Source organism: Zalophus californianus, chromosome 4, assembly GCF_009762305.2.
Source record: "Zalophus californianus isolate mZalCal1 chromosome 4, mZalCal1.pri.v2, whole genome shotgun sequence".
Taxonomy (NCBI): Eukaryota; Metazoa; Chordata; class Mammalia; order Carnivora; family Otariidae; genus Zalophus; species Zalophus californianus.
The window spans coordinates 181,861,521-181,887,301 of record NC_045598.1 but is presented as its reverse complement, the minus strand read 5'-3'; the positions used below and the strand labels follow the sequence as shown (position 1 = coordinate 181,887,301).

General features: G+C 41.9%; 1 protein-coding gene across 5 annotated transcripts in view; it reads left to right on the top strand.

The window, feature by feature from the left end:
- Positions 1-25,781, top strand: part of LRRC6 (leucine rich repeat containing 6) — a 74,956-nt gene that overhangs the window by 30,861 nt on the left and 18,314 nt on the right. For 3 of the 5 annotated variants that reach the window (XR_003518064.1, XM_027583990.2, XM_027583977.2), the window contains 4 exons: positions 989-1,066; positions 6,601-6,666; positions 10,211-10,280; positions 11,215-11,310. Coding sequence is in view for 4 of the 5 variants with exons in the window: in XM_027583990.2 (XP_027439791.1) it covers positions 989-1,066; positions 6,601-6,666; positions 10,211-10,280; positions 11,215-11,310 (310 nt within the window). In the remaining variant the exon portion in view is untranslated. The remainder of the gene's footprint in view (positions 1-988; positions 1,067-6,600; positions 6,667-10,210; positions 10,281-11,214; positions 11,311-25,781) is intronic. The other 2 variants (XM_027584007.2, XM_027583999.2) reach the window with 1 other exon arrangement.

The following is a 25,781-nucleotide window of genomic DNA, read 5'->3' as shown; positions in this document are numbered from 1 at the left end:
AGTTCCATCTTCTAAACACATTTCTCCATCTGGTCTTCCAGTGCTCATCCATATATGCCTTTTTAAGTTTGTATATATCTTCGTTACTGTTTAAATAGCTGGAACTTACATTCTACATTTTTCTTTCATGCTATCCCATGAACCTTTCCTCTCTGCACCGTTTCTTTTCCTCCTGTCTCTACCCCCTCCAGGTAATGAGTGTTAACAGGCTGGGGTCAATCCCACCAGAACTTTCTCCACCCTCTACAATCGTCTAAATCATCTCTGCAAATGGATGATTTGGGATCTTTTGTAAAAAACAAAAATGGACTTATATTTTATGTGTTTGTGCTCGCTAAATAACATCATCGACATTTTCTATCACTTTGGAGACCAATAGGTGAAGAGCAAACACATTTTTTAACAACTGCAAACTATTTCATAGCATGAGCATACCACAGTGGAGCCAATGACCCCTCCACCGATGGACATTCATCATAGTTCCGGGGTTTTGCCGCTACTAAGACTGTGATAGACATCCTTTTATGTAGATTCTTATGTACTGGTATTTTTATTTCTATAGAATATAATCTACTTGGCGTTTTAAAAATTATCATTTTTAACTAAAGCAGAGGCTGTATACACAAACGGGGAATTGACAGTTATCTGGCCAAATCATGCATAAAATAGGCTAACTTAAACATTCATGGATATTTCATGAAAAGGAAGGATCTCCTCCCCCCCCCCCCCATTTGAATTATTTGCCAAATTGTCTTGGTCACATTTTTGCTTTACAGCTATAGATACAATCATAAAGAAATCTGGCTTGATTGTCAATTCCCAGCATAGCATTAAAAGAATGGGCTTCATAACAGTGAATTGTTGATGTATTCAGATACCTGATCAATTTTTTCTTAAACTGTTTCACAAAAATATTTCTTTTACATTCCCTTTGTTTATTTTTCTCTTTCTCCATTGCCGCTTGTTCCCATCCACCTCCAATCTTAAGTGAAAAGAAGAAGAAAGTGAAACCACCCAGGATTTTGATCACTAAAGATGGGAAAGCCTTGAATGTAAATGATCCCAAGTACGTGAGGCCAAAGGGATACTCGAAGAAGCAGAATGTATGGTGGTGGTCATTACGATGGTTTTCATTTGCAGGTGTGCTCTGTGGAGAATATATCTAACTGCTCTTAACAAGCCTGATGAGCCTAATAGGAATGTCATTGTGTGCATATTTGAAAGCAGAGCATCTATGATGTTTTCTCGTACATGATGTTATATTTCATTGTCTTGGCATTCAGAACATGATCTTGACATTTGGAAATCCTAGTTATTTGTGTATCCCCTGAAACTTTGGACCATATACAGTTTTCTGCCTGAAAATTCCAAGTGCATTATTGTTATGTTTCTTAATGTTTAAAGCTCTGCCATGAACAAGCTGGCTGAGAATACTGGTACCTCTCCCTTGTGTCTGTCTACTTTACACTCTGGGACACGTCTACAAAGCCCTGGAGGCCCAAGGAAAGAAACTGATGTAGATACTTCAGTGACATTAATGAGAGAGGGAAAATAGTCAAACCAGAAATCCTCAGGGATAACCATATCTACCCTGTCGGGCTGTCTTAAAATTTAAAACTAGAAAGAAGACCAAAAAAAAAAAAAAAAAAAGGGTCTTTTGTAGCCAAAATACAGACCAAAAAGCCTTTGGACTAAATCTTGTTGGCTTCATTTCATTGCTCAAAGCCTGTTTGTTTCCCTTTCCTTTTCTATGCCAGGACCAGGAGAAAGGGACTGTCTTGATCATTCCCAGTCATCATTCATTCCATCTGCCTGGCAATCTCATGTGACGGGCAGTATTTGTTTCTCATGGGTTCCAAACCTGAGCTTGAGAGAGGTGGAGTGACTTGCCCAGGCTAATGGATGGTGTGTCTGACTTGCTCAGGCGAACCCAGTTCTAGTGACTTCCATGATCAAGTTTATATCTGCCACACAGCACATCCCTTCTTTATCCTGCAGAAATTAAGGTAGCATAAGACCCGATGCCAGGCATGAGGATACAGTAGTGAATGTGACAGGTGTCTGCGTTCGTTGAGCTCGGAAATTTGGGGGGAAGATGGTCTCTCTGCAGCCTATGGCAGGGCCTGAGGGAGACCCTCGGGGCTCTCTGGGCCCCTGGGGAGACCACCTCTCCTCACACCACACTGACCGCACTGTGGGCCCCTACTGCTGACTCTAGGGGAATTCCGTGAGGAACTGAATACCCACCACTTGCCCCTACCACCTACTTTGATCCTGCTGTGGTCACCCTTCCTCACCCTCCTGGCTCGTCTGTCACCACCCAGAAAGTTATTCCCATGTGGCTCTGTACACCTCCTAATCCACCTCATTCCGTTCCTCCTCCCTGACCCCTTCTTCCCTGCCACCGTGCCCTCTGGAGCTTGTGCCTCGCCAGCAAAGCCTCTATTCTCAGCCTTTTCTCTCAGGGTCCCTTTTGTCCTCTTTCATGAATGGAAACTAAGAATTCTGCCTCTACAGCTGCCCTCCTTATTGTCCCTTGCAGTGTCTACCCAAGGAAAACTGTACCTGATAGCTCCTTTCAGACCATTTCTCTTCCGTTTCCCTAATCGTTCCCAGCCCCCTTGGAGCACAGGCCCTCTAGCTACACCACCCTTGTCCTTCTGCAGTCATGGACTCACCCCTGCTCAGCCCTCGTGCTCGCCCTCTGCCCCACGCACTGCAGAAGACTGTTGCACGCCGACCAGCGTCTTTGTCTCTGCCTCTCCTCCCATCATCCGTTGTGTGACTTCATCCTCCGTGTCGACCATCCACCCCAGCCTTGGCCCTTTCTGGCCCTCCACCGCCTCGCTCCCCACCATCATCTCCCCCTCAGGCCGGCCACACAATCCCCTTTTATTCTCAGATTTGCCATCTTCTGTATCTCTTCCACATCCAGAATCTTCCCTGGAGTGTCCCGCTGAACACCCTCCGCTGTACTCCCGGGGAGCTGCCTGAGCTCCAACAATCACCTGGCCCACGAGGACCAAGAATCAGTTCATCTCCTGGTTTCCTGGCTGCCCCCTGGCCCTCATGTTCTCCCCTTCTGTCACTCTGCTGTGGTTTTATGGTTCACCACAGAGATCCGCCCTTGACAGGGATCTTCGAATCTTTTGTCCTTCTTTCCTTCCCTTATGTTCATTCTCACATCCTGCTCTCAACCCTATTTCAATCAAACGCGCATTTCTAGACCTGCCCTCACGCACGCCTGGAGGAAAACACCCGCATCTACTTGCGGGTCTGCTGGAAATTTATTACGCTGTATCTCAAGTGGACTTCCGCAAATCGTACTGTATTTTGTTGGGTAATTCACTCCTGCAGTCTCCCATAGGCTGCTTTCACCCCTTTTGCTCCCTTATTACTTCTGTTCTGTGGTTCCAGCTGGGGACCTTATTTCATACTCCATAGAGAAAACAGAAGAAATTAGAAGTTTTCTCATCCGGTTTATCGGTGTCCCTGGACCTGTAGTACATGTTCTCTATTCTCCTGCTGCAGTGGGTGAACTTCCCCTCCTGAGAAGCTCTCTCTGTGGGCATACTGATCCCACCCCTCTTCCTGGCAAGGACTTGCTTCTGCAATGACCCTTCTCTTCTCTATCATTTCTCTCCCTCCTACTAGATCCATCTCATCAGTTTATAGACACTGTGATATCATCCATCTAAAAAAAAACAGCGAGTAAGCCCCCTTTCTCTAGTTTCCCTGGCAGCTACAGTCCTGTTTCTCTGCCCGCTCTAAGTAGCCAAAGTTCCCCGTGGACATGCTGGACTCAGTCACCAGCTCCTCACTTCACTTTCCTTCTTGAAACCATGTCTGCATATTCTGTCACCTAAAACTTTTGTAGTCAAATCATTTCTATATGTTCGTATCCTTTCTGTGTTCGATGTTTCTATCATCTCTGTTCGCTGTTCACATCGCCTCTCTGTTCGGTCACATCATTTCAAATCTCAGGCCCTATGTACTTGACCCAGCAAATTTGACCAAATTGATCATTACCTTCCTTCTTTTTTTTTTTTTTTTTTTTAAGATTTATTTGTTTATTTTAGAGGGGAGAGGGGCAGAGGAAGAGGGAGAGAGAGAGAATCCTCAAGCAGACTCCCCACCGAGCACAGAGTCCAACACAGGGCTCCATCCCAAGACCCTGAGATCATGACTTAAGCCAAAATCAAGAGTCGATGCTTAATGGACTGAGCCACCCAGGTGCCCCCATCATTACCTTCCATCTTATAGCAGTTTCTTCCCTTTGCCTCTGATTCTTTGACCTTCCTACTTGTTCATCTTCACAGGCTTTGCCTGAGTCTCTTTGTGATGTACCTGCGTGCTCCCGGGCCAACTCCTCAGCTGCCTTGTCCTTTCACCTTGACTCTGTGGGGCTCTCACCAAACCCCATGGTTTTAAACACGTATCTTTACATTATAACCAGACCAACCTCTTGCCTGAACTCAAGACTTGGATGTTTAATTAGCTATTTGTCCTCACCGTGTGAATATGAATTAGGTATTGTAAGCTTACCATGACAGAAACAGAAGTCCTAATTCCCATGCCCACTACCACTTTCCCTCATAACACGCTTGTCCCCCAACGTTCTCCAACTCAGTAGCGAGCATCCCCCATTTAGCAAGACCAAAAATCTTGGATCCATCCTTGATTCTTCTCTCTGTCATATTATCAGTGACTCTGTGATCTCTTCCTTCAGTAGCACCTGAATCCAACCGCTTCTCACTTACTCCACCCCCCCCCCATCTTAGAATACGTCATCTGCCTCTTGCCTAGACAGTTACAACAGTTTGCTAAGTAGTCTCTGTGGCTGATTTCTTGGCCTCGCATAATCTCTTCTGTTCAGTTGGGTGAAGAAGAAGAGAGGGAAGAAAGGGCACACACTCTCTCTCTTTAGGGAAATTCCTGGAGAGCACCATAAGGTGCTCTCCTTCACAGAGCTAAATCACACGACCATATCCAGCTGCAGGGGAGGCTGGAAAGTGTTGTCTTTATTCTGCACGGCCATGTTCCTTGTTAAAATCAGGGGTCCTATTACTATAGATAAAGGGGAAGTGGACTGTGGGGAATGAATAGCAATTTCTGCTATAGAAAACCTCTCTGAAATTACCTTTCAAGTGATAAATGAAGGGAGAGTTCAAGTTGGCTGGCTGGACAATTGGGGAATAAGCAATCAAGGCAGAGGGGGCCCGCACATAAGAAAGCTCCTGACACGAGATCATGAATGCATGGGTCATTTGAGCAACCGAAGGAGTCCCGCATGGCTGGGTTGTTGAAAGCACCAAGAGGGACGGCCACACAGACATTCTGCTGACGGCCAAATCGTTCCAAACAATTTAGCTTACACTCTTTAATATTATCGGATTATATATTTTACAGAATAATATGACAAGTGATGTGCTCAAAATAAATCAACCAAATAATTCTGAATGGTATGTTGCCACTACGGAAGTTACACCTGGGAAGTTGAAAGATGTAGGACTTTGTTTTTGCTTTGTTTTTTTTTTAAAGATTTTATTTCTTTATTTGGTAGAGCCCAAGCGGGCGGGGCAGCAGGCAGAAGGGGAGGGAGAATGAGAAGCAGGCTCCCTGCTGAGCAAGGAGCCCAATGTGGGCTTCATGTGGGGCTTGATCCCAGGAGCCTGGGATCATGACCTGAGCCAAGGGCAGACGCTTAACTAACTGAGCCACCCAGGCGCCCCAGATGTGGGACTTTGAAATCGTGCCTCTCCGGGCTCATATGGCCTCTTTCCCAGCTGGGTCAACCTTTCTGAACCTTTGTTTCATCATCTGTATGGAGGTGATAGATCATGGGCAGTGTCTCAGCATTTTCCGGGGTGATGCAAAGGTCAACAATGAAAGGAGAGAAAGAAAGATTGCAAGGAGAAAGAAGGAAGACAAGACTATTTAAAACAGAAGGGATAGGGGCGCCTGGGTGACTCAGTTAAGCGTCTGACTTTTGATTTCCCGCTCAGGTCATGATCTCAGGGTCGTGGGATGGAGCTGCGCATTGGGCTCTATACTCAGCGCGGAGTCTGCTTTCCCTCTCCCTCTGCTCCTCTCCCTGCTTGTGCTCACTCGCTCATGCTCTCGCTTTCTCTCTCTTTCTCTACCTTTAAAATAAATAAAATCTAAAAAAACAAATACAAAAAAACCGAAGGGATAGAATCCTGGATACAGGGAGGCAAACATAACATTTACTTCCCCATAAATAAGTCCAGTGTTTCAAGTTTGCTTCTAGCAAACTTGAATGAAATAGAAAAGGAAACTTTAACCACCAGATGTCTCTGTATCTGCACCAATGCTAATTTTCTGTATGTTATTTACCTTAGGATTCTCACATGTTAACAATGTAAACAAATAATTGATGAATGTATTGTAGATTTCTGTTGATTTTTTTTTAAAGGTAGACATTTTATTGTCCACCTACCAAAATAGGTTTGTCGTTGGAGATTATTATATAATTATTACCAAGTTTACTTGTGATAATGGGTTGGGTTATCTATACAGTATTGCTAAAGACATCGTCTTTTTTTTTTTTTTTTTTTCCCCAAATGGATTATTCCTTAGACTTGACTTCTCCTTGAAAGATGATGAAAAACGTAACCAGATCATCCTGGACCTTGCTGTCTATAGGTAAAGACGTTTCATTATGGACTTATGTAATGTCATTTCTTTCTGTTTTTGTTCTCAGTGCCATCTCTTGAGTTCTGAAGTATTTTGAAATGGAATTTGATTTGCTAAATGAAGGCATCCTTCTTTTTTTAAGACCGAGAATGTACTGTAATTTGAAAAAGCATGAAAATTAAACAAAGGCAGAAGTAAATAAACCCACAATCCCAGTGCTAAGAACTCTGTGATCTCTTCTTCTAAGGCAGAGTTTAAATAATTCTCAGAGCTTTACTGCTTCCTAATGCTGATACCACAGGCCCCCTCAGCTCTCATACTACCACTGTACTTTTTATGGTCTCTTTCTTTTTTCTAAAACATTTTGATATAACAGTAAGCATCAGGTGGTGCCCCCCACCTTCCAGTCCCACCTTAGAGACCCAGGGGTACAGCCTGCAACTTTTTTTTATCTCCAGCAGACACTTTCCCCCCAGCTGTGTCCTACCCTGCCTCATTCCTTCAGGATTTTTAAGTTTTGGCTCACTGTCCTTCATGCTTCTGACTTCAGTGACCACCCATGGGGTCTTTCTAATTCTCCAGTCCTTTGGGACCCCCAGTGCCTCAGGATTTGCACCCATGCATCCATCCGCCTGTGCCCCTGTCACGCTAGGCGTCCATGTGGCTTGCTGCCTCATTTCCTGCGGGCCTCTGGGCAGAGGTCACTTTAGTATAGAGGCCTCTCTGCCCACCATCCGATCTAAGCGCATATCCCTGCTCCAGCACTTCCTTCCACCTCTCCTGCTTTTTGATTTCTACCTGACCAACCATACATTTACTTGTATTTCTAAAAATGTGCGGGGCAAGGCAGGAACTTTGTTTTGTTTGTTCCTTCCTCCTTGTCTCTCCAGCACCCACACCAGCGCCTAGCACCTGGAGCTCTGTGAGCTCAGGAATGAATGAATGCCTGAGTGAGTGAATGAATGAATGAATACCGGTAATGGGAGTCAGAGGACATGTACAAGCATGAATGATAATAAAGTCCTTTCTCTTTTGAAGGCCTATTTTGTGTGCTCTGTCTTGTCTAATCTCCCAGTAAACCCAGTAGAGTATGAGGGGTTGTCATCCTGACATTATCTAGAAGGGAGTAATTTTGGAGGGTAAGTCTTGTCAAAATAAATACTGACGGGCCGAGGGCCAACTCTTTGTTTTTTTAATTGTTATTTTAATTTAAATATACATCACTTAAAATTTACCCTGTCCGCCATTTCAAGTGGAGATTCAGTGGCCCTCAGTGGCTCCACCATGCCCTGCAGCCTTGCCAGCACAGAGCCCCAGGACATTTTCATCATGGCAAAAAGGAAACCCCATACCCATTAAGTACTCATTCCTCATCTCCCTTGCCCCTGGCAGCTGCAAGTCTGCCTTCTGTCTCTGTAGATTTGCCAATTCCCGATACTTCATATAAGTGGAATCACGCATGCCTCTGGGTCACGTCTTCAGGGTTCGTCTGTGTTGTGGTGTGTCAGAATTCCCTTCCCGTTTGTGGCCGAATAATATTCCATTGTATGGCTGGGCCACATTTCTGTTCATCCGTTCATCGGTACAGGACATTTGGTTGTTTCCACCTTTGGCTCTTGTGAGGAAGGACTAGTTCTTAGTGTGTACGTTCCTCCTCGTGCTGAGCCACCCCGTTACGCCTCCTGTCAAACCTGCTGCCCCCACGCTGCCCGCCCACCTGCCTTTAAAAGGCTTCTAGCTCTTCTCCAGCTGATCCCCTGCCCTCTGTCCCTGCAGCAACCCAATCTCCCTTCTGCTGTGTTTCAGTAAACATCCAGTTTCATACTTTTAAGTCCTCCTTTCCATGTTTAGGCCATATTCCCGGAGTTTAATGAATGTGTACCCCTCTCTCTTTGTAGCTCGCTTGGCTCCTTCACGTTCAGTCCTCAAATGAAAGCCTTCCCCATCCTCCCCCTGTCATGTACTTTTTCAAGGAGTGGTGAGATTTCTCCTGTCTAGGTAGTAAAATCCTTCCCTTCCCATGATTCTGTCTGCACTAATGACACTAAAATTCCTTGTTAGCTTCACTGGCATGTGGATGTATGAAAATTAAGTTCATTCATTCATTCATTCATTCATTCACATATGCTTCCTGTCTTTATCCAGCAAATATCTATAGAACACCTACTATGTCTCAGGCACGGGGAGACCGTAACGGGCATGTTCGGTTTACGGTCTCTGCTGGTCCTAGAGCTTATGGCCCTGTGGTGAGACAGACGATAAACAGGCAGGCATCTAAATACGTAATTACAAAGGGAGAAGTGTGCTGTACAGGAAGGGCCAGAGTTCAGGGGTGGAGACCAATGGCGGGCACAGTCTGGTGGTCGGCAGCGTGGGGATGGTCAGGGAAGCTGCTGACATGAGCTGACAATTGGAGGGTGAGAAGCAGTGAGCTCTGCCGAGAACCAGCAGAGGATTGTTTCCGGCCGAGGACACCAGCACAGGCCAAGACCTTGGACATAGGGGCAGATGAACGCTTTAGGAGACTGTACACATTGGACAAGAAGATGTGATCCATTAATGCGGTAGCTATTCAACATGAGGTTTTAGGAAACCTTGCCTACACTTTTTACTCTTATAAGAATTTTTATTACATAAAATAGAACAATGCTGTGTTCACCCCAACTCTGGACTAGGCGCTCTGCCTGCGTCTTCACAGCAGTCTTAAGGGATAGGCACTTCACATCATATTTTACAGATGAAGAACCTGAGGCTTCGAGCAGTTGAGGAACGTGGTCCAAGGAGCAGGAGGGGGTGGAGACCCTTGCTCACAGTCCGTGTGACTGAAGCCTGTGCTCGTCGCCCTGCCGTCATCCGACCTGTCTTAACGTGTGTGACTTTTGAATCATCCCTGCATTTGCTAATGTCCGCGATCAATATTGTTAAATGTACAATGCTACCATGTCTGATTATTGGTCTAAACAAGCAAGATGAAGCCTAACTCTTTCGTTTGTTCCTTAAGTCAAGGAGAACTGTCACCCCCTGATCCTGGGGTCACTGCCGTAGATGGAAGGCTTTGCTTGTTCAGCAGGAGGGAGCTTCGCAGGCAGAAGCAGGGAGAAGCAGAGCAGGATGCTGTGGTGGCAGCTGCGGAACAGCTGCAGGGGAGGGAGAGCGGCTCGGGAAGCGGGAGCGGCTGCTTGCAGGCCCCAAGCGTCGCGGATTCAGCTTTCCTGGCTATTCATGTCAGGCGCGGGGGGCTTAAAATAAAATATTCATGAAAGAACATGGCAAGCTGTTTTTCGCAAACCTCTGGTGTTTCAGGCCGCAGATATTTTTAGGTTAGGGGCAATCAATGCCAAGAGTACTTGTGGGTCTAAAAATGAAATTGCTGATATATTGAATTTCCTTTGGTTTAGGGATTAATGGAAGACAGATTTCTTAAGACCTGTTGAGCATGGAAATTGGAAGCTTCTTTCATTTAAAATGGTTCCAGAAATGGTAGTTTTTATTTGCACTTCTTTTAACTTAATGTTTTTGAAAATGGTAAGATTTGGTACGTTTCACGTTGCAGGTATATGGACACCTCTTTGATCGATGTTGATGTGCAGCCGACTTATGTCCGAGTCATGGTCAAAGGAAAGGTGAGCGGTAGACTGTTACAGTTCCAAAAGCCAAGCCTCAAACTAAGCTAGGTTGCCTCGAAAACTGTCAACATAATATGAAAAGAGAAGAAAAGGAGCCCAATCAGAGAGCTATTTTTTAGACACATGATTTTACACAGTGGGAGTGGTATACAGCAGGATTGGTTGTTGACTAACCACTGTGTAGCTCCATAAAATTAGCATTTTTAACTTGTGTCTATTGTGTTAGTACTTCTTTCAGATCTGATAAGGTGATTATATGTATGATAGCCTATGCTTGAACTTAGATTGAAATAATATACCCCCCTTTAAATTGTCAATGATTTCATTCATAGCAGCTGTAATTTTACTATTTTTGAAATAGTATTTCTTTTAAGAGAGAGAGAGAAAACGCAACGGGGAGGGGGGCGCAGAGGGAGAAGGAGCGGGGGAGAGAGAATCTTAGGCAGGCTCCACACCTAGCACAGAGCCCAGTGTGGGTTCGATCTCACAACCCTGAGATCATGATCTGAGCTGAAATCAAGAGTCGGATGCTTAACCGACTGAGCCACCCAGGTGCCCCTGAAATAGTATTTTTTTGCTGATTATGAGCACTCATAGGAGTCATATGAAGGCTTTAAAGTGGAAATATGTTGATGGTTTATGACAAGAAGTTTTATCTATGAATTCTTTATTATTAGCCATGTTAACATAAATGGACCAATGACTGTTTCAGTGTTTGTGATTGATGACTGTTCTTTAGTCCATTCACTAAAATAGGTAAAATAATTCATGCATATCAAGCATAGCCCAGACATTTTTTTTTTCTACTAAGTCTGAGCATGTTTTTAAAAATGGAATGGTGAATCTTGAATTGGTAATGAAAATACATCTTGAAGTAACCCTCTCACATAACATGTACTCCCTCTCTGGGATACTTCCTGTTTATTTTCAGCCATTCCAGCTTGTCCTTCCTGCAGAAGTCAAGCCTGACGGCAGCTCTGCCAAACGATCTCAGACGACAGGGCATTTGGTGATCTGCATGCCCAAGGTAGGCAAGGTTGCTTGGATCAATTTCAAGTCTGGGTGTGTTGGTTCCTGAAGGCACTTGACCTGTCAGGGCTAATGATGACTTCTTTCGGTTGAGAGAACCAGAAAATCTCCTCGCCCCAGCCAGGCAGGAGAACCGGAACCTGTGAGAACAGAGAGCTGAGACTAGGGTGCCTTTGGGAACTGTGGGGGCTCATCCTGCCGTCAGTCTGCCCGTGGTTCTTGCCCCTGCAGCCAGAGTGTCGCGGGGAGTTGGGGTCTGTCAGCCCCATCGTTCTTCCAAGCGGGGCAATCACCACCAGCATGCCTATTACATGGGGATCAGTACTTTCAACCATAAAGAAGTGTTTGCTCTCTTATAACAAGGCATGAGACGGTAGGACGGGCTCAGACAGGGGAGGGTCAGGGCCTTTCCAATATGTTAGCTGGCTTCCTTCCTGAGAGGCGCACGGGCGGCCACTGAGGTGGCATGCTTTCTTGTCCTTGCCTTGCACGAAGAGAGACAGACGGAGAGTCAGGGAAAGACACAGAGAGAGGAGCTTTCCCATCACTGTGGAATGAAAGTTCCTCTGGACCAATTAGCCAATTCAGCTGAAACGCCCAGTAAGTCTTGACTAGCTTAACCTTGCGCAATGAAACCAGTCTCTGGCCAAAGGGATGGGAGTACTTTGTTTGGTTTCTGTCGTTTTATTTTGGTTACTCTTGTCTCCTCTCATGACCTGGGGTGGGGTCCGCTTTGCCCCAGTCACTCAGGTTTCAAAGGGGTAGCGTGGAGAAGCCGGTCAAATGGGGCTGTGCTCTTGCAGGAGAACAGGAGAATGGGGAGAGGAGTGACTGCCACTGAGAATAAACTTGATTAACCAGTAAGTTTCTATAATGATTTATTAATCCTTTTCCCATAGCCAGATTTGTAACAGATTGATTATGGGTAATCAATTATGTATTTTTATTCCAAGTCAGTAAAACAGCAAATAAAATTTGCTGTCAGACAGTAAAATAACAAACACAGCTGTGAGAATCACATTGTCCTTGGTGACTACAGCAAATTAAGAAAGTGCTTGTATGCTAATTAGAATAGCCTATAGGGGAATCGAAGAGATAACTTAATTACCCAGTACTTTGATTGACACATTTGTATGACACTGTGATCAGCAATCTTTTTTTTTTTAAACTTATATTCTAACTAAAACACCAAACTTTAAATGATAACTGTTATTTCCTAAAAGAAAATCAAGATCTATGATTTATGCACCTTCTGCAGGGTGCCAGGCGATTGATGAGAAAGCCTCCTCTGTCCCTGCTCATGGATCTTTTAAATACATGCAGCATTCTATTTCCATTATCCTTTTTGTTTTTGTATTTGTCTAAATTTGTCATGTTAAATACACATGAAAAGTACAAAAAATGGCTCATTAAAGAAAAAGTATTCTAGGAATGCGTGGTTGAAGATGAGATCATTTACACAGAGGGCCTCAGACTGGTTCTACTTTTTTTTTCCTCGATCATAAACTATGAATAACATTTTCCCTTTGAGGTACATATTTTTAAGGTTTTAGACTACTATGCTAAAGTAACATGGATGTTATCTCTGTCGTTATTTCTTTTAAATTATTAATCACTAAATGATTTCCTCTTACCATTCCTTTATATATCTCTATCATTGTCGCTTTTAAAAGACAGATAGGGGAACCCTCTTGGGTTTCTCCGCATCCTCCCCAACACCTGTTGTTTCCTGTGCTGTTGACGTGAATCAGCCTGTCGGGTGCAGGCTGATATCTCATTGTAGTTTTGATCTGCATTTCCCTGAGGGTAAGTGATGATGAGCATCTTTTCATGTGTCTGTTGGCCATCTGGATGTCCTCTTTGGAGAAATGTCTGTTCTTGTCTTCTGCGTATTTTTTTAACTGGAGTGTTTGTTTTGGGGGTGTTGAGTTTTATGGGTTTTTTTAAAATATATTTTGGGAACTAACTCTTTATTGGGTATGGCATTTGCAAATATCTCTTCCCATTCCATAGGTTGCCTTTAAGTTTTGTTGATGGTTTCCTTCGCAGTGCAGAGGCTTTTTATTTTGCTGTAGTCCCAATAGTTTATTTTTACTGTTGTTTCCCTTGCCTCAGGAGACGTATCTAGTAAGAAGTTGTTACGGCTAATGTCAGAGGTTCCTGCCTGTGTTCTCCTCTAGGATTTTAACTATTGAATCACTAAATTGTGCACCTGAAACTAAAAGATAGTCATGAAAACAACCTTTGGAGAATAATTTCTTGCCCCAAATTAGTTGGTTTTCATTCATGAATTAGATAATTGCAAGGACTCTAAAGTTTAAAGAACATAAACTTTTTCTTCAAAATCAGCAAAAGTTAAAAAAATCAAAACTTTAATTTTACTTACGCTTATTATTAAAAGTATGTATTACTGAAAATTAACATCTTCATAATTCCTAATGATTGAAACTTTCGAAGTACTGAAGTTCAATCCACTGAGCTATTTATATGTCCAGGCTTCTCACTTACTGTAGAATTGTCCGAGTCTGGCCTGCGTTATATAATTACTGAAGCAGCATCTTGGAATTTTAAAGCATCTTATAAAAATCAGGTAAACACTTGGGTACAATTTTGATTCATTCATAAAATAGCATTGTCAATACTTAACATACTGATAACCTAGTACTTCCAGAAATATCTACTGTGGCCCTTCAGTAGTTTTTAATATTCAGATGAATTAATGAAAAGAAGATCAGATTTGATATTTAGCTCTTCCCTTTTGTGATAATGTTTGTAAAGAATACTGCATAAGAGCTGACCTATTTGATCGAGTCTGTGCTGTGCTGATTATATTGTATTTATTTGTGGAAATTCAAGGGTGAGCTTCGTATACATATTCCAAGGACGTAACATTTATAATTGAATATACATTTATGTACAAAGTGCTAAAATATTTATTAGACACTTCCCTCAGCATTTTGTCATAGATGTCAAATTGAAGGTTTTTTTTTTCTCTTTTCTTACCCCTAAATGAGGCTGGATCCATGCAGACCGGGGGCTATTAGGCAAGTTTCACCAAGTCTGCCCCCTGTCACAGGGGTCATGGCAACATTTTCTGCTGCTGACATGCCAGAGGGTTCTCCCAGCTCAGCTCCACATTTCCAAGAGGCTTTCCCCTCATGCTATATCTACAACGCCAGATGCTTTCCAACATCTGCCACTGAGTCCAGATCCTGTGGATTGATGTAATTAATACACAAATATCACAGCCCCTAGCACGCTGCTAAAATTCCTCTGTCTCCACCCACCATTTGATAATCTAACTTGTGGGTACCGTGTCTCCCAGAATGCCATCCCTGACCCTACCTCCTCCACCATGACTTCAAGGGTCGATGTCTCGGTTAGCAGTGATGAGTGGGGTAGTGGTTGAGGACGTACTCCGGCTCTCTCAGAAGGGTAGCATCAGGCAATAGAAGATCAACTGCCCAGGTAACAGCGGAGTAGGAAACATTCTGTTTCATGAGGTTTTTCTCCGTCCTTTCCACTGTCTGGTGGCATTTCTTTCTCGCTGCTGACACTTTTATTCACTAGTCTTAGCTCTGGGGAGTGGTAGAGAGAATCTCAATTCTAGTGTGTGTAGCCTCTTATCACATTAGATGTATCCAGTCAAGAAACATGGCCCCTGGGTGTCATCTATCAACCAGGACCTCACTTGTTTTTGGAGAAGGGTTAGTAATTCCTTTTTCAACACAGCAGCCAGAATGATCATCTTATAATATACGTAAGTCAGACCAAGTCACATTTCCCATTTCATTCAGAGTTAGAGGCAAAATGTCCTGATAACCTCCCCCTGCTATTATCCCTCTGACATCGTCTTCTACTATTTTACCTTCCAATCGTTCCAGCCACATTGGCTTTCTTGCTATTTTACAAATAGGGCAAGCATCCTTCTACCCCAGGATCTTTGCACTCATTGTCCCCTCGGTTGGAATGCCTTTCCCCCAGACACCCTCATGGTTTGCTCTCTCAACTTTTCCATGTTTCTGTTCAAGTGTTATCTTATCAATGGGGTCTTTTCCGACCCCCATATTTAGAAAGCATCTCCTCCTCTACCCTGGCATTCTCTATTACTCCTACTGCTGTATTTTTCTTCATAGTATGTATCATGACCTATAACAGTCTATAATTTGTCTATTTCTTTGTCTGTTTCCCTCAACAAGAATTTAAACTTCATGGGAACAGGGCTTTTTGTCTGTTCTTGTCAGTACTCCGTCACTGGCACCTAAAGCAGAACCTGGCAAAGGGAAGGTGTTCAGTAAGTTTTTGTTTAATGAGTGAATACCTTGAATGTATCTTTAAAATACATTTCAGGGGCACCTGGGTGGCTCAGTTGGTTAAGCATCTGCCTTCGGCTCGGGTCGTGATCCCAGGATCCTGGGATTGAGCCCCATGTGGGCTCCCTGCTCAGCGGGGAGCCTGCTTCTCCCTCTCCCTCTCCCTCTGCCCCGCCCAACCCCACTGTTCTCTCTCTTTCTCTCTCTCTCTCTCTGTGTGTCTCTCTCACTCTCATTCTCTCACTCTCGCTCAAATAAATAAATAAAAAATCTTAAAAAAAATACATTTTAATATTTGGAACATGAATCTCCTCCCTGATTATTCTCTCCCCCAACCATTTCCTAATTATTTTTCCATGCATATTATTCCAGGTTAACTTGAAAATAATTTCAGGGTGCCTGGATGGCTCAGTCACTTGAGCATCCGGCTCTTGATTTCGGCTCAGGTCATGATCTCAGGGTTGTGGGATTGAGCCCCACATCAGGCTCCATGCTCAACAGGGAGTCTGATGGAGATTCTCTCTCTCCCTCTCCTCTGCTCCTCCCCTGCTTGCACATGCTTGCTTTCTCTGTCCTTCTAAAATAAATAAATAAATAAATAAATAAATAAATAAATAAAATCAATCTTAAAAAATAATAAGTTTATCTAATTCTGCTTCCAAAAATGCTGTTGGGATTTTTGTTGTCATTGCAATTTAGAAGCAGGGGAAATGATTAAGGGAAGGGGCTCTGGAGCCAGAGAACCCAGGTTAAACCCTGGTACTTCCACTCAGCAGTTGTATGTCTTTGGGCAAATTATTAATCCTTCTATGCCTCAGATTCCCTGTCCATAAAATGATATTAATAATTCATACCACAAAAAGTTATTTTGAAGATTATGTACCTTTGCATACGTTAGAAGATCTTGGGACATAACACATCCTGCATTCCTGTTTATTGTTAATTTGTGTTATTCATTGTTCCTAGTGACTAATGTTGTTGCATTAATTGTGTTCCTTCAACATTTTTTTATTATTGTGATTTCATTGAATTTATAGATTGTTATGGGAATGAATTCATATATTTACATAATCAAAACTGTATTTTCAATGATGTACGTTTTTCCATTTATTATTCTTATTTTATGTCCATCAGAAATTTGTTTTTTTTTTTTTTTCTTGGTAGTTTTCTCTCCAGAACTGCTATGTATTTTCTGAGGTTTATTTATGGGTACCATACATATGGTTCTCATCCTATTTTGAGTGGAATTATTCCCCATCACATTTTCTATGAGTTTATGCTTGGTCTTCAGTATGTTTTCTTAAATGTGTGGTCAAACTAAGTTCTACGTACATAAACAATCTTACTACCATCAGCCTTGGAATATTTGGCATATGATGTCATTACAGTCCAGCTTAACAAGATTTAACTGAAATTTTGTATTCACTGAGAAGCTTGCTTCAAGTCATTAAATTAAACTCCCATCTAGACTCTCAGTTGACAAGTTACAGGAACACTCCAAGAATACACTTCATGATTTCCTTTGGGTGTTCTTTCAGAATAATTAACTGAGATTAAGGAAGTTGCTATCTGAACTGAACAGCAAATTATATTTACAGCTTCAGTTGGTGAACATCTTCCTTGATTCTGCTGTATTGAGCCCTGGAGGTGAAGGTCACATATTAAGGTCACCCTTACAGATGACAATCCTAAGAAACAGCCTCAGATTCCCTTCTCTTTATTAGTTGGACATGTAGTTCTCAGCACTTTCTCTCTACCCAAACATACTTATGATATACTCAATATAAACTTACTTTTATTCTCTGATTATTAAGTTCAAATGGGTCTGTAGTGAGGGCTCCCTGCTCATCTTGCTAGGTTTTCCTGTTCCATTCATACTTCTACTTCTTCAGAACATTATTTCTTATCCTTAGCTCATTTCTCAAATTTCCAGCACGGAAAAAACAGGAGCAAAAAAAGATCATTTCCATATACTCCAACCATCACATCTTCCCTTGCTTGGCCTCCTTGGCCTTCCTGATTCGGTGAACCAGCTGTCTGTGATCTATCCAAACTCTCCAAGTATGTGTGGGATCCCATTTCCACAGGCTCTTGAAAGACCTTCTTCTTTCTCTCTGACGAATTTCCCTTCTCTCTACTTGTTCATTGAATTTGTCCTTTCTGCCTCTCACGTTAGAAAACATGCTAACACATCTTCCTTCTTCAGAGCAAAACAGTACAAAAGAAGAACATCCCCCTCTAGTTAGTGCTCTCATCTGCTTTACAGCAAAACTCATGTAACAGACATGTATTTGCTGCTTCAGTTCCTTCCTCATGATGTCTAAAACCAGCTCCAACTAGGCAATCATCTTCCCTACCCCCCTTCCGTGGAAACATCTCTTTGAGGTCTCCAGTCGCCTCCATGTTACTAAACCCAGCAGTCAGCCCTCATCTTTTGATTTGTCCTTTCAGAAGTGTTTTACACCATGATCGGTCCTCCATCTGTGAACACTTGTTCACTTCGCATTAGATACACCGCTTTCATTTGGTTCTCTTCCTGTCACTAGATTCTCCTGCTCACTGGATGTCCTCTGCCACGGGCTGCTGCTTTGTGGGTTCTCTCTCATACTCTGGCCTCGGAAAGTTGACATGTCAATCCTTCAGTTCTGGGACCCCTTCTCTTCTCTACATATACTCATTCCCTACGTTAATTTCATCTCAGCTCATGACTTTAAATGACATCTAGAGCTACATCATCTGCTGATTGCCAACAGGGTAATCAGGAACAATTGAGCAAAATTAGGAAGATGGACTACGTATTTTAAACATCTTAATAGTATAATACCTAATATGATAATGTATATTTACATTACAAAAGGAATGGCTTTCAATTGCCACACAGGGGTGAGAAGAAAAAAGTCCAGGTCCATTTGTGGGGACTCCAGTAAACCACACCCACTTTGGGTTGTGACTCTGAAGGACTATAAACTAGGAGTAAGGTGAATAAGAAGCTAGCCAATCCTCAGAAGATCTAGCAGTCTATCCCAATGGCTATTGAAATGGCCCTAAAACTGAGCCTTGAACTTGAGTGAAGGTGGTCTCGGGTGAGAACCATGCCTGGATATGTGTGTGTGTGTGTGTGTGTGTGTGTGTGTGTGTGTTTATAAAATAAGTATCAAGCACGCAAAGATAAATTAGGCACACACAGAGACCTGAATGGGATCCAGTACAAACCCCACCAGTGTTTTGGAATCTGGTTATGCCATATTGCTGCTTTTCTTCCTTGAGGGGAACCTTGTAAGTGCCACAGTTTATAGTAGATATTAAATTGTGAGACACAGATTGTAAAACACTATTTAATATGAGATCTCCCAGAAGTGGAACCTAATACAGGGATGTGAGTGCAGCAGTTTACTTGGGTGGGAAGGGACTGTGGTCAGGAAGTAGGGAAGGGAAGGTAGCCAATAGAGAGTGTTCTATCAAGCTAGCTACCTCAGTGGGAAAGCTCTAGGAGAAATTGCAAAACACACCCCTCAGGATAACTCTACCTAAGCAGGGGAATGGAACTAGGATAGTACTACACCAAAACTGGGAACCTTTGGTTGACGGCTGTGCTCCGTGATGAGGGTGGGCGGAAGGGGGTGGTATGAACACCCCAGCTTTCTCAACCACCGCTGGCAAGAATAACCATGAACTCTTTCATGTCAATGGAGGATATTTCCCACTGAGACTATCTCTAGAAAGATTGTAAAAGGGTATTTTCTTTTCTTTTGAAACATCATTATCATCCTTGATGTTTGTCCTAACTTAATAAAATATCATTTTCAATTTTAGGCTGTTGTGTGAAGATGATCATCCATGGGGAGCTGTCAGATAAGATTGCGTTAACAAGTATAAAAGAATTTTGGAGGAACCATTTGATAGTTAGATTTATTCTACTTTTATTTCAAAGCCATGTAACTGTCTTATGCAACTGTCATATTGATTTTACATATAAATGTCAGTAATTGCACCTTCTAAAATTTTCCTCAGATTACTTGGGTGTCTTTGGAATCAAAGCCAATATTCTTATCCTTCTTATTTTTCTGATCATTTCTCCCCAAATTTAATTTCTTTTTACTTTTTTTGCTGCCAGGTATGTCTTTGTTTGAGATAGAATATAGTTCAAAAATGTTTAACTTATACAGGTATTTTCATCTGTTCAAACATTTTTAAATAATATGCCTTTGGTAATTCATCTGTTTTCTAATATTGTGGATTAATCATCTTTCTTTAAATAGAAAAAAGATCTTGTTTTCTTTCAAGAAATCTTTTTCATTAGACTCAGTGAATTACATGCTTCTCTTAGTAAAGTCAATCAGAGCACAGTAGAGAAACAATGAAGTTATTGGAATATCAACAATGAATCTGGATATATATATAAACTTCCTCTAACGCTAGAGGAACATCAGAAATTATATTGATTCTAAAGTTTTATATTAATAACATTCTTTTTCGGGAGACTGAACCTCACATTTTCAAATGTTTACTACCAGAATTGTGGCTAATTAATCAAATAAACATCAAAAATATGTAAGAAGGTAGAGAATTTGCAGGTGACCCAAATCCTCTGTAGTTGGTGTAAGAGTGGTAGAGGATAACTGTCTATTTCAGTCATAGGGCTGGGCCTTGTTGCTAAGTACTGCTCACTCCGTAACTGGACTCAACTCCCCTCCCGTCCAGATCAGACAAGTGGCTCACATCACCACGGGTTGGTATCTAATGGACTTAGGCAGTTCAGAAATTGCTTATGAGGCACGCGTGAAGACATCGCATGCATATACTTAAGTACAATGCTGGTAGAGAAAAGACATACTACATCCATAAATAAATTATGTGGAAGTTATTCTTTCAGATGAGGGAAGGATTAGGCATGTGTCTGTTGCCACACGTGGAAGTAAGGTGCTAGAACTCAGAAAACTTTCTGCCAAATTATGAAAAACTTTAGACAATTACTGAATTATTAACTAATCAATTAAAATATTTATTGAGTTCATCAAAGATTTATTAAGCACTTAGTACGAATAAAGCACTGTGTGAATTACTATGAAAGAGACGAAAAATGAAGTGGGTCTCCTAGGGCCCTCTTCCTGTCTCCTCCCTGCTGAATCCACTGACGGTGACCTCCTGCAGGCCCAGCTCTGCCCTCACCCCAGTTCCTGAGTCTCAGTTTCAAACAGGCTCAGATTCTTCTTAGCTAGCTTCTCTTCCCTTCTGCTTAAATTTCAAATTCTGTTAACAGCTCAGAGACTAGTGTCATATCTTCTTCCATTCAGTAGGTTGCCTTTTAATTTTTAATTTTTTTATTATTATGTTATGTTAATCACCATACATTACATCATTAGTTTTTGATGTAGTGTTCCATGATTCATTGTTTGTGCATAACACCCAGTGCTCCATGCAGAACGTGCCCTCCTTAATACCCATCACCAGGCTAACCCATCCTCCCACCCCTCCCCTCTAGAACCCTCAGTTTGTTTCTCAGAGTCCATCGTCTCTCATGGTTCGTCTCCCCCCTCTGATTTCCCCCTCTTCATTCTTCCCCTCCTGCTATCTTCTTCTTCTTCTTCTTCTTTTTTTAACATATAATATATTATTTGTTTCAGAGGTACAGATCTGTGATTCAACAGTCTTGGTTGCCTTTTAATTTTGTTGGTGGTTTCCTTTGCTGTGTGAAAGCTTTTATTTTGATGAAGTCCCAATAGTTTACTTTTGCTGTTGGTTCCCCTTGCCTCAGGAGACAAATCTAGAAAGATGTTGCTATAGCCAATGTCAGAGAAATTACTGCCTGTGCTCTCTTCTAGGATGTTTATGTTTTCAGGTCTCACATTTAGGTCCAACAGTACACTGTGTTCATGTTGAAATTTAATATAGGTATTTTCAGGGAAAGTTAGTAGAATTAAAATATGTAAGTTACAAAGCATTACAGAAAATAAATGCAAACAAAAGTCAACAGTTAGGAATAGAGGAAGGAAACATAAAATCAGAGAATTTGTAAGAAAGTAACATATATAAAATCCATTATGCTATCCAACTCACAAGAACACACTGAAACTAAAAGACCCAAGATATATGTAAAGAAAAGAATGGACACAGCTCTAATAAGTGAATGCAAGCAACATTTACAGAGTACTTATGGCAAAATGAATATCAGACACGATAGAATTTAAAACAAAGTATAAAATGGAATAAGAATCATTCTATAGTAATAAAAATGCATAAAATAAAGATCCAATTGCCTTATATTCATTAGATTGTACATTAAGTGTGTAAAGCACAAGGCCTTATAAACACAGGGCAAATAGAATCAGCTCCACCAGAAGATTTATGACCAATTTCTTTTTTTTTTTTTAAAGATTTTATTCATTTATTTGACAGAGAGAGACACAGCAAGAGAGGGAACACAAGCAGGGGGGAGTGGGAGAGGGAGAAGCAGGCTTCCCGCGGAGCAGGGAGCCCGATGCGGGGCTCGATCCCAGGACCCCGGGATCATGACCCACGCTGAAGGCAGACGCTTAATGACTGAGCCACTCAAGTGCCCCAATTTATGACCAATTTCTGTCTTTGATAAACATGATCAACAAAAAGAGACCACTTATTTTTTGAACAATATAATTAAGGTAATTTTAAAAGTTCGTAATAGACAAAACCTTGTGAAAACCTCATTTTCATTTCCAAAAGGAAATCATGGAAACTACATTTAATTACTAGTCATTAAAAATAATATTAAGCAGGGGCGCCTGGGTGGCTCAGTCGTTAGGAGTTTGCCTTCGGCTCGGGTTGTGGTCCTGGGGTCCTGGGATCGGGCCCCACATCGGGCTCCCTGCTCCGCGGGAGGCCTGCTTCTCCCTCTCCCACTCCCCCTGCTTGTGTTCCTGCTCTCGCTGTCTCTCTCTGTCAAATAAATAAATAAAATCTTTAAAAAAATAATATTAAGCATAAAATACAGAGTAAACCAATAAATAAATTGAGAAATTCAAAATACTGTCCTAAAATGCTATTCAACTTCAAAGGAAACAAAAAATATAATTATTATTTGGAAAATAAAAAATGTAAACATTAGCAAACTGTATAGGTTTTGAATCAAAGACTATTTATATGTACCTGTCAACTGACAAGCCAAACCGAATGCATAAATCAGCATGACTAATTTCAAATGGCCAAATGAACCCCTAATTTCTTTGTGCAGACTTGCTCCTCCCGTAATTGTCCCTGTCCTAGAAAATGGCACCATCATATACTTAGTTGTCCAAGTCAAAGATTTGAAGATGTCCTTGACTTACCTCTTACCCTCACATGTCCACCTGGTCAGCACTACTACCCAAACATATCCTGAATTCTGTTACTCACCTCTGTCTCCCCGCCTCACCCTTGTCCACGCCAGTGTCATCTCCCAGCTGGACCACTTCAAACGGGCCTCTTCTTGTTTCCCTACTTTTGTGCTTTCCACCTTTTGACTCCTTCCTCATATAAGAGCCAAAGTGACCTTTTTAAAACATAAATCAGATCATTTTATTATGCTTAAAACCCACCAATGGCCATCTTTCTCTATCATATCCCATAAATGTGGCTTGTTTAAATGAATCGCATCCAAAAAAGCCTCAAATCTGCGGGATCAGTAAGTCTGTTTTCAAAACTTGCCTGATCCTAAGAATCACCTGGAGAGAGCTTGTTAAAAAACTAGATTCCCAGACCACTATCTGCAGATTCTAATTAGATGTTGTGGAAATGTGTGTTGTAACAAGTACCCAGAGGTGTGAGAAACATGGAGTAAATCAGTTAAGGGTCTAATGAAAAATCAGGAAACACTTAAGTACTGAAAATGTATACAGGAAATTTATACAGCAATGTACCTTATAGGAGTAAATCAGGAAATGTATTACATGGGTAATAGAAGATCTAGGATGCCAAAGAAGGGAGAGTAAGACCACCCAGAAACCTAGAACATCAGATGGCTACCTCCTCTCCCAGGACAGAGGGAGGAGGTGGTGTTGGCGGAAACCATGCACTAGTGTCACCTGGAAGAAACCAGACCTGCAGCAACCTCTTGGGCAGCCACAGAGTAGACTCTACCACTGCTGGAGAAGTTGTTCTCACAAATAGGGCCTGTGAGAGAGGCACCTGGAGCCTCTTTCTTAGTCTGCCAGCTTCCCTCCAGTGCTTCCCATTCACCACACCCAGCTGGAAGCCGCGTGACATGGGAAGCTGGGCAATGAAAACTGGAAGGTCCATATCCCGGAACTCTATAGAGCAGAAACAGGGCAACAAGGGCATGGAGCAGCAAACAGGCTCAGTATCTGTATTGTGAGTTTGGATTCCATATCACATCCTCATGAAAATACCACAGAAGCCTCGCCTGAAGAGTGTGAAAGTCAATTATTAACATTAAATTCTTTTAAGGGCCAATCTCCATTTGAACTTCCCTATTCTCCCACACAGGGGAAATTGTGAGTAATGGCTTGTGCTTCGTGCAAATGATGCCTTCTAAGAGGATGTAGAAGTGCTCAGTGATCCTGAATGCAGAGTCTAAAACCTCCTTCATGGTGGACAGCAGGAAGCTAGAGAAATGTACACACATCTGGAGTTGACAGGCAAACAGGAGCCCAGAAGAGCAGATTAGTTAGCCAGTAATTTACATGTCAGTATTCTGACAGTAAGTCTGATGACCAGGACACACATTTACACAGTTCCCAACAAAATTGCATGTCATTAGTACTTTCAGAATAAAGTTTGGGGTGAGGAGGAAGCAATTTAACTGTAATAGTAAAAAAAAAAAAAAAGTTTATCCTTACCTCATGATGAAAGAAACACTTTCTTTCAAAAACTACCACTCCCCTGGACTGAAACATTTTGTTAACATCACCCACTTTGACTAATGAAAATAAGAGTATATTGAGAATATTGCTGTTTTGCTGAGTTGAGGAAAAAAAAAAAACTGCAGAGAATTCCATCACCTCCTGTGCAAAGGTCAAACACCTTAAAATAAAGTCTCCTGAGACCTGACCTCTGCCTGGTTATTCACCCTTGTTTCCAGCTATTATCTGCCCAATATTCTGTCTAGTTTATGTGGTCATTTACCTTCCTGTCTCTGTTTAGGCTTTCTTTCTCTCCCTGGAATGTTCTTCATTTTCACATAATCTCCATCTTCTGGCAAACTCCTGCTTATTCTTTAAAGTTCATATCAAACCTCACGTCCTCCAGGAAGCCTTCCCCATGCCACCAGGATACATCCCTCCCTTCCCTGGGCTTTCATACTAGTATACACATGTATCTATCAATTGCACTTTCTCCAGTGTGTTTTAATTGCTTGTATGTCTCTCTCTCTCCTGAGATGATCAGGGATAATTTTTCAATCTATCATTCCCTATCTACCACTTACTCCTATGTTTGGCACATAGCAGATGCTCAGTAAATATTCCTTGAGAAAATTTAATGGAGGTAATAGTGAAATTATGGTACAAAGTGAAAATCCAAGAAAAGAGAAATTTACTTCTGATTTTCCTGAGGACTATAATTTAAGAAGACAGGGTAAATTCACAAGAAAAAATTAAAAGGTTGATTGTTTTATATTTTGTTCCTCAATAATTATTTCTAGTTATATTCCTTGTTCTTTGTCCATGTGCTCTTTTAATTTATCGTTATAGCAAGTCTTCATCTGTAGTGGAGTGACTGCTCATTCGTCTTCAGCCTCATACAAATAACAAGTTGAACCATGTGAAATCACTGTTTTGTAGGGCAAAAATAGTCAGGTATTGGTAATTTCTATTGTTCAGCCTGAAGATAAGGATCGAGAGCTGGGTCTCTCTGCCTTGTGTCTGTTTATTGAATTTTACCCAGCACACCCAGTCTGGGTTTCGTTGTCTTAGTGATTTCTATAGCTGGGAAAGCAATCATATACATTTTGTTAAAGTAGAGGTACAAGGAAAAAGCCAAGACAATCATGGAATATTCCTCAACCATGAAAAAGAATGAAATCTTGCCATTTGCAACGATGTGGATGGAGCTAGAGGGTGTGATGCTAAGCGAAGTAAGTCAGTCAGAGAAAGACAAATACCATATGATTTCACTCATATGTGGAGTTTAAGAAATGAAACAGATGAACATAGGGAGAGAAAGAGAGAGGCAAATGGTAGAACAG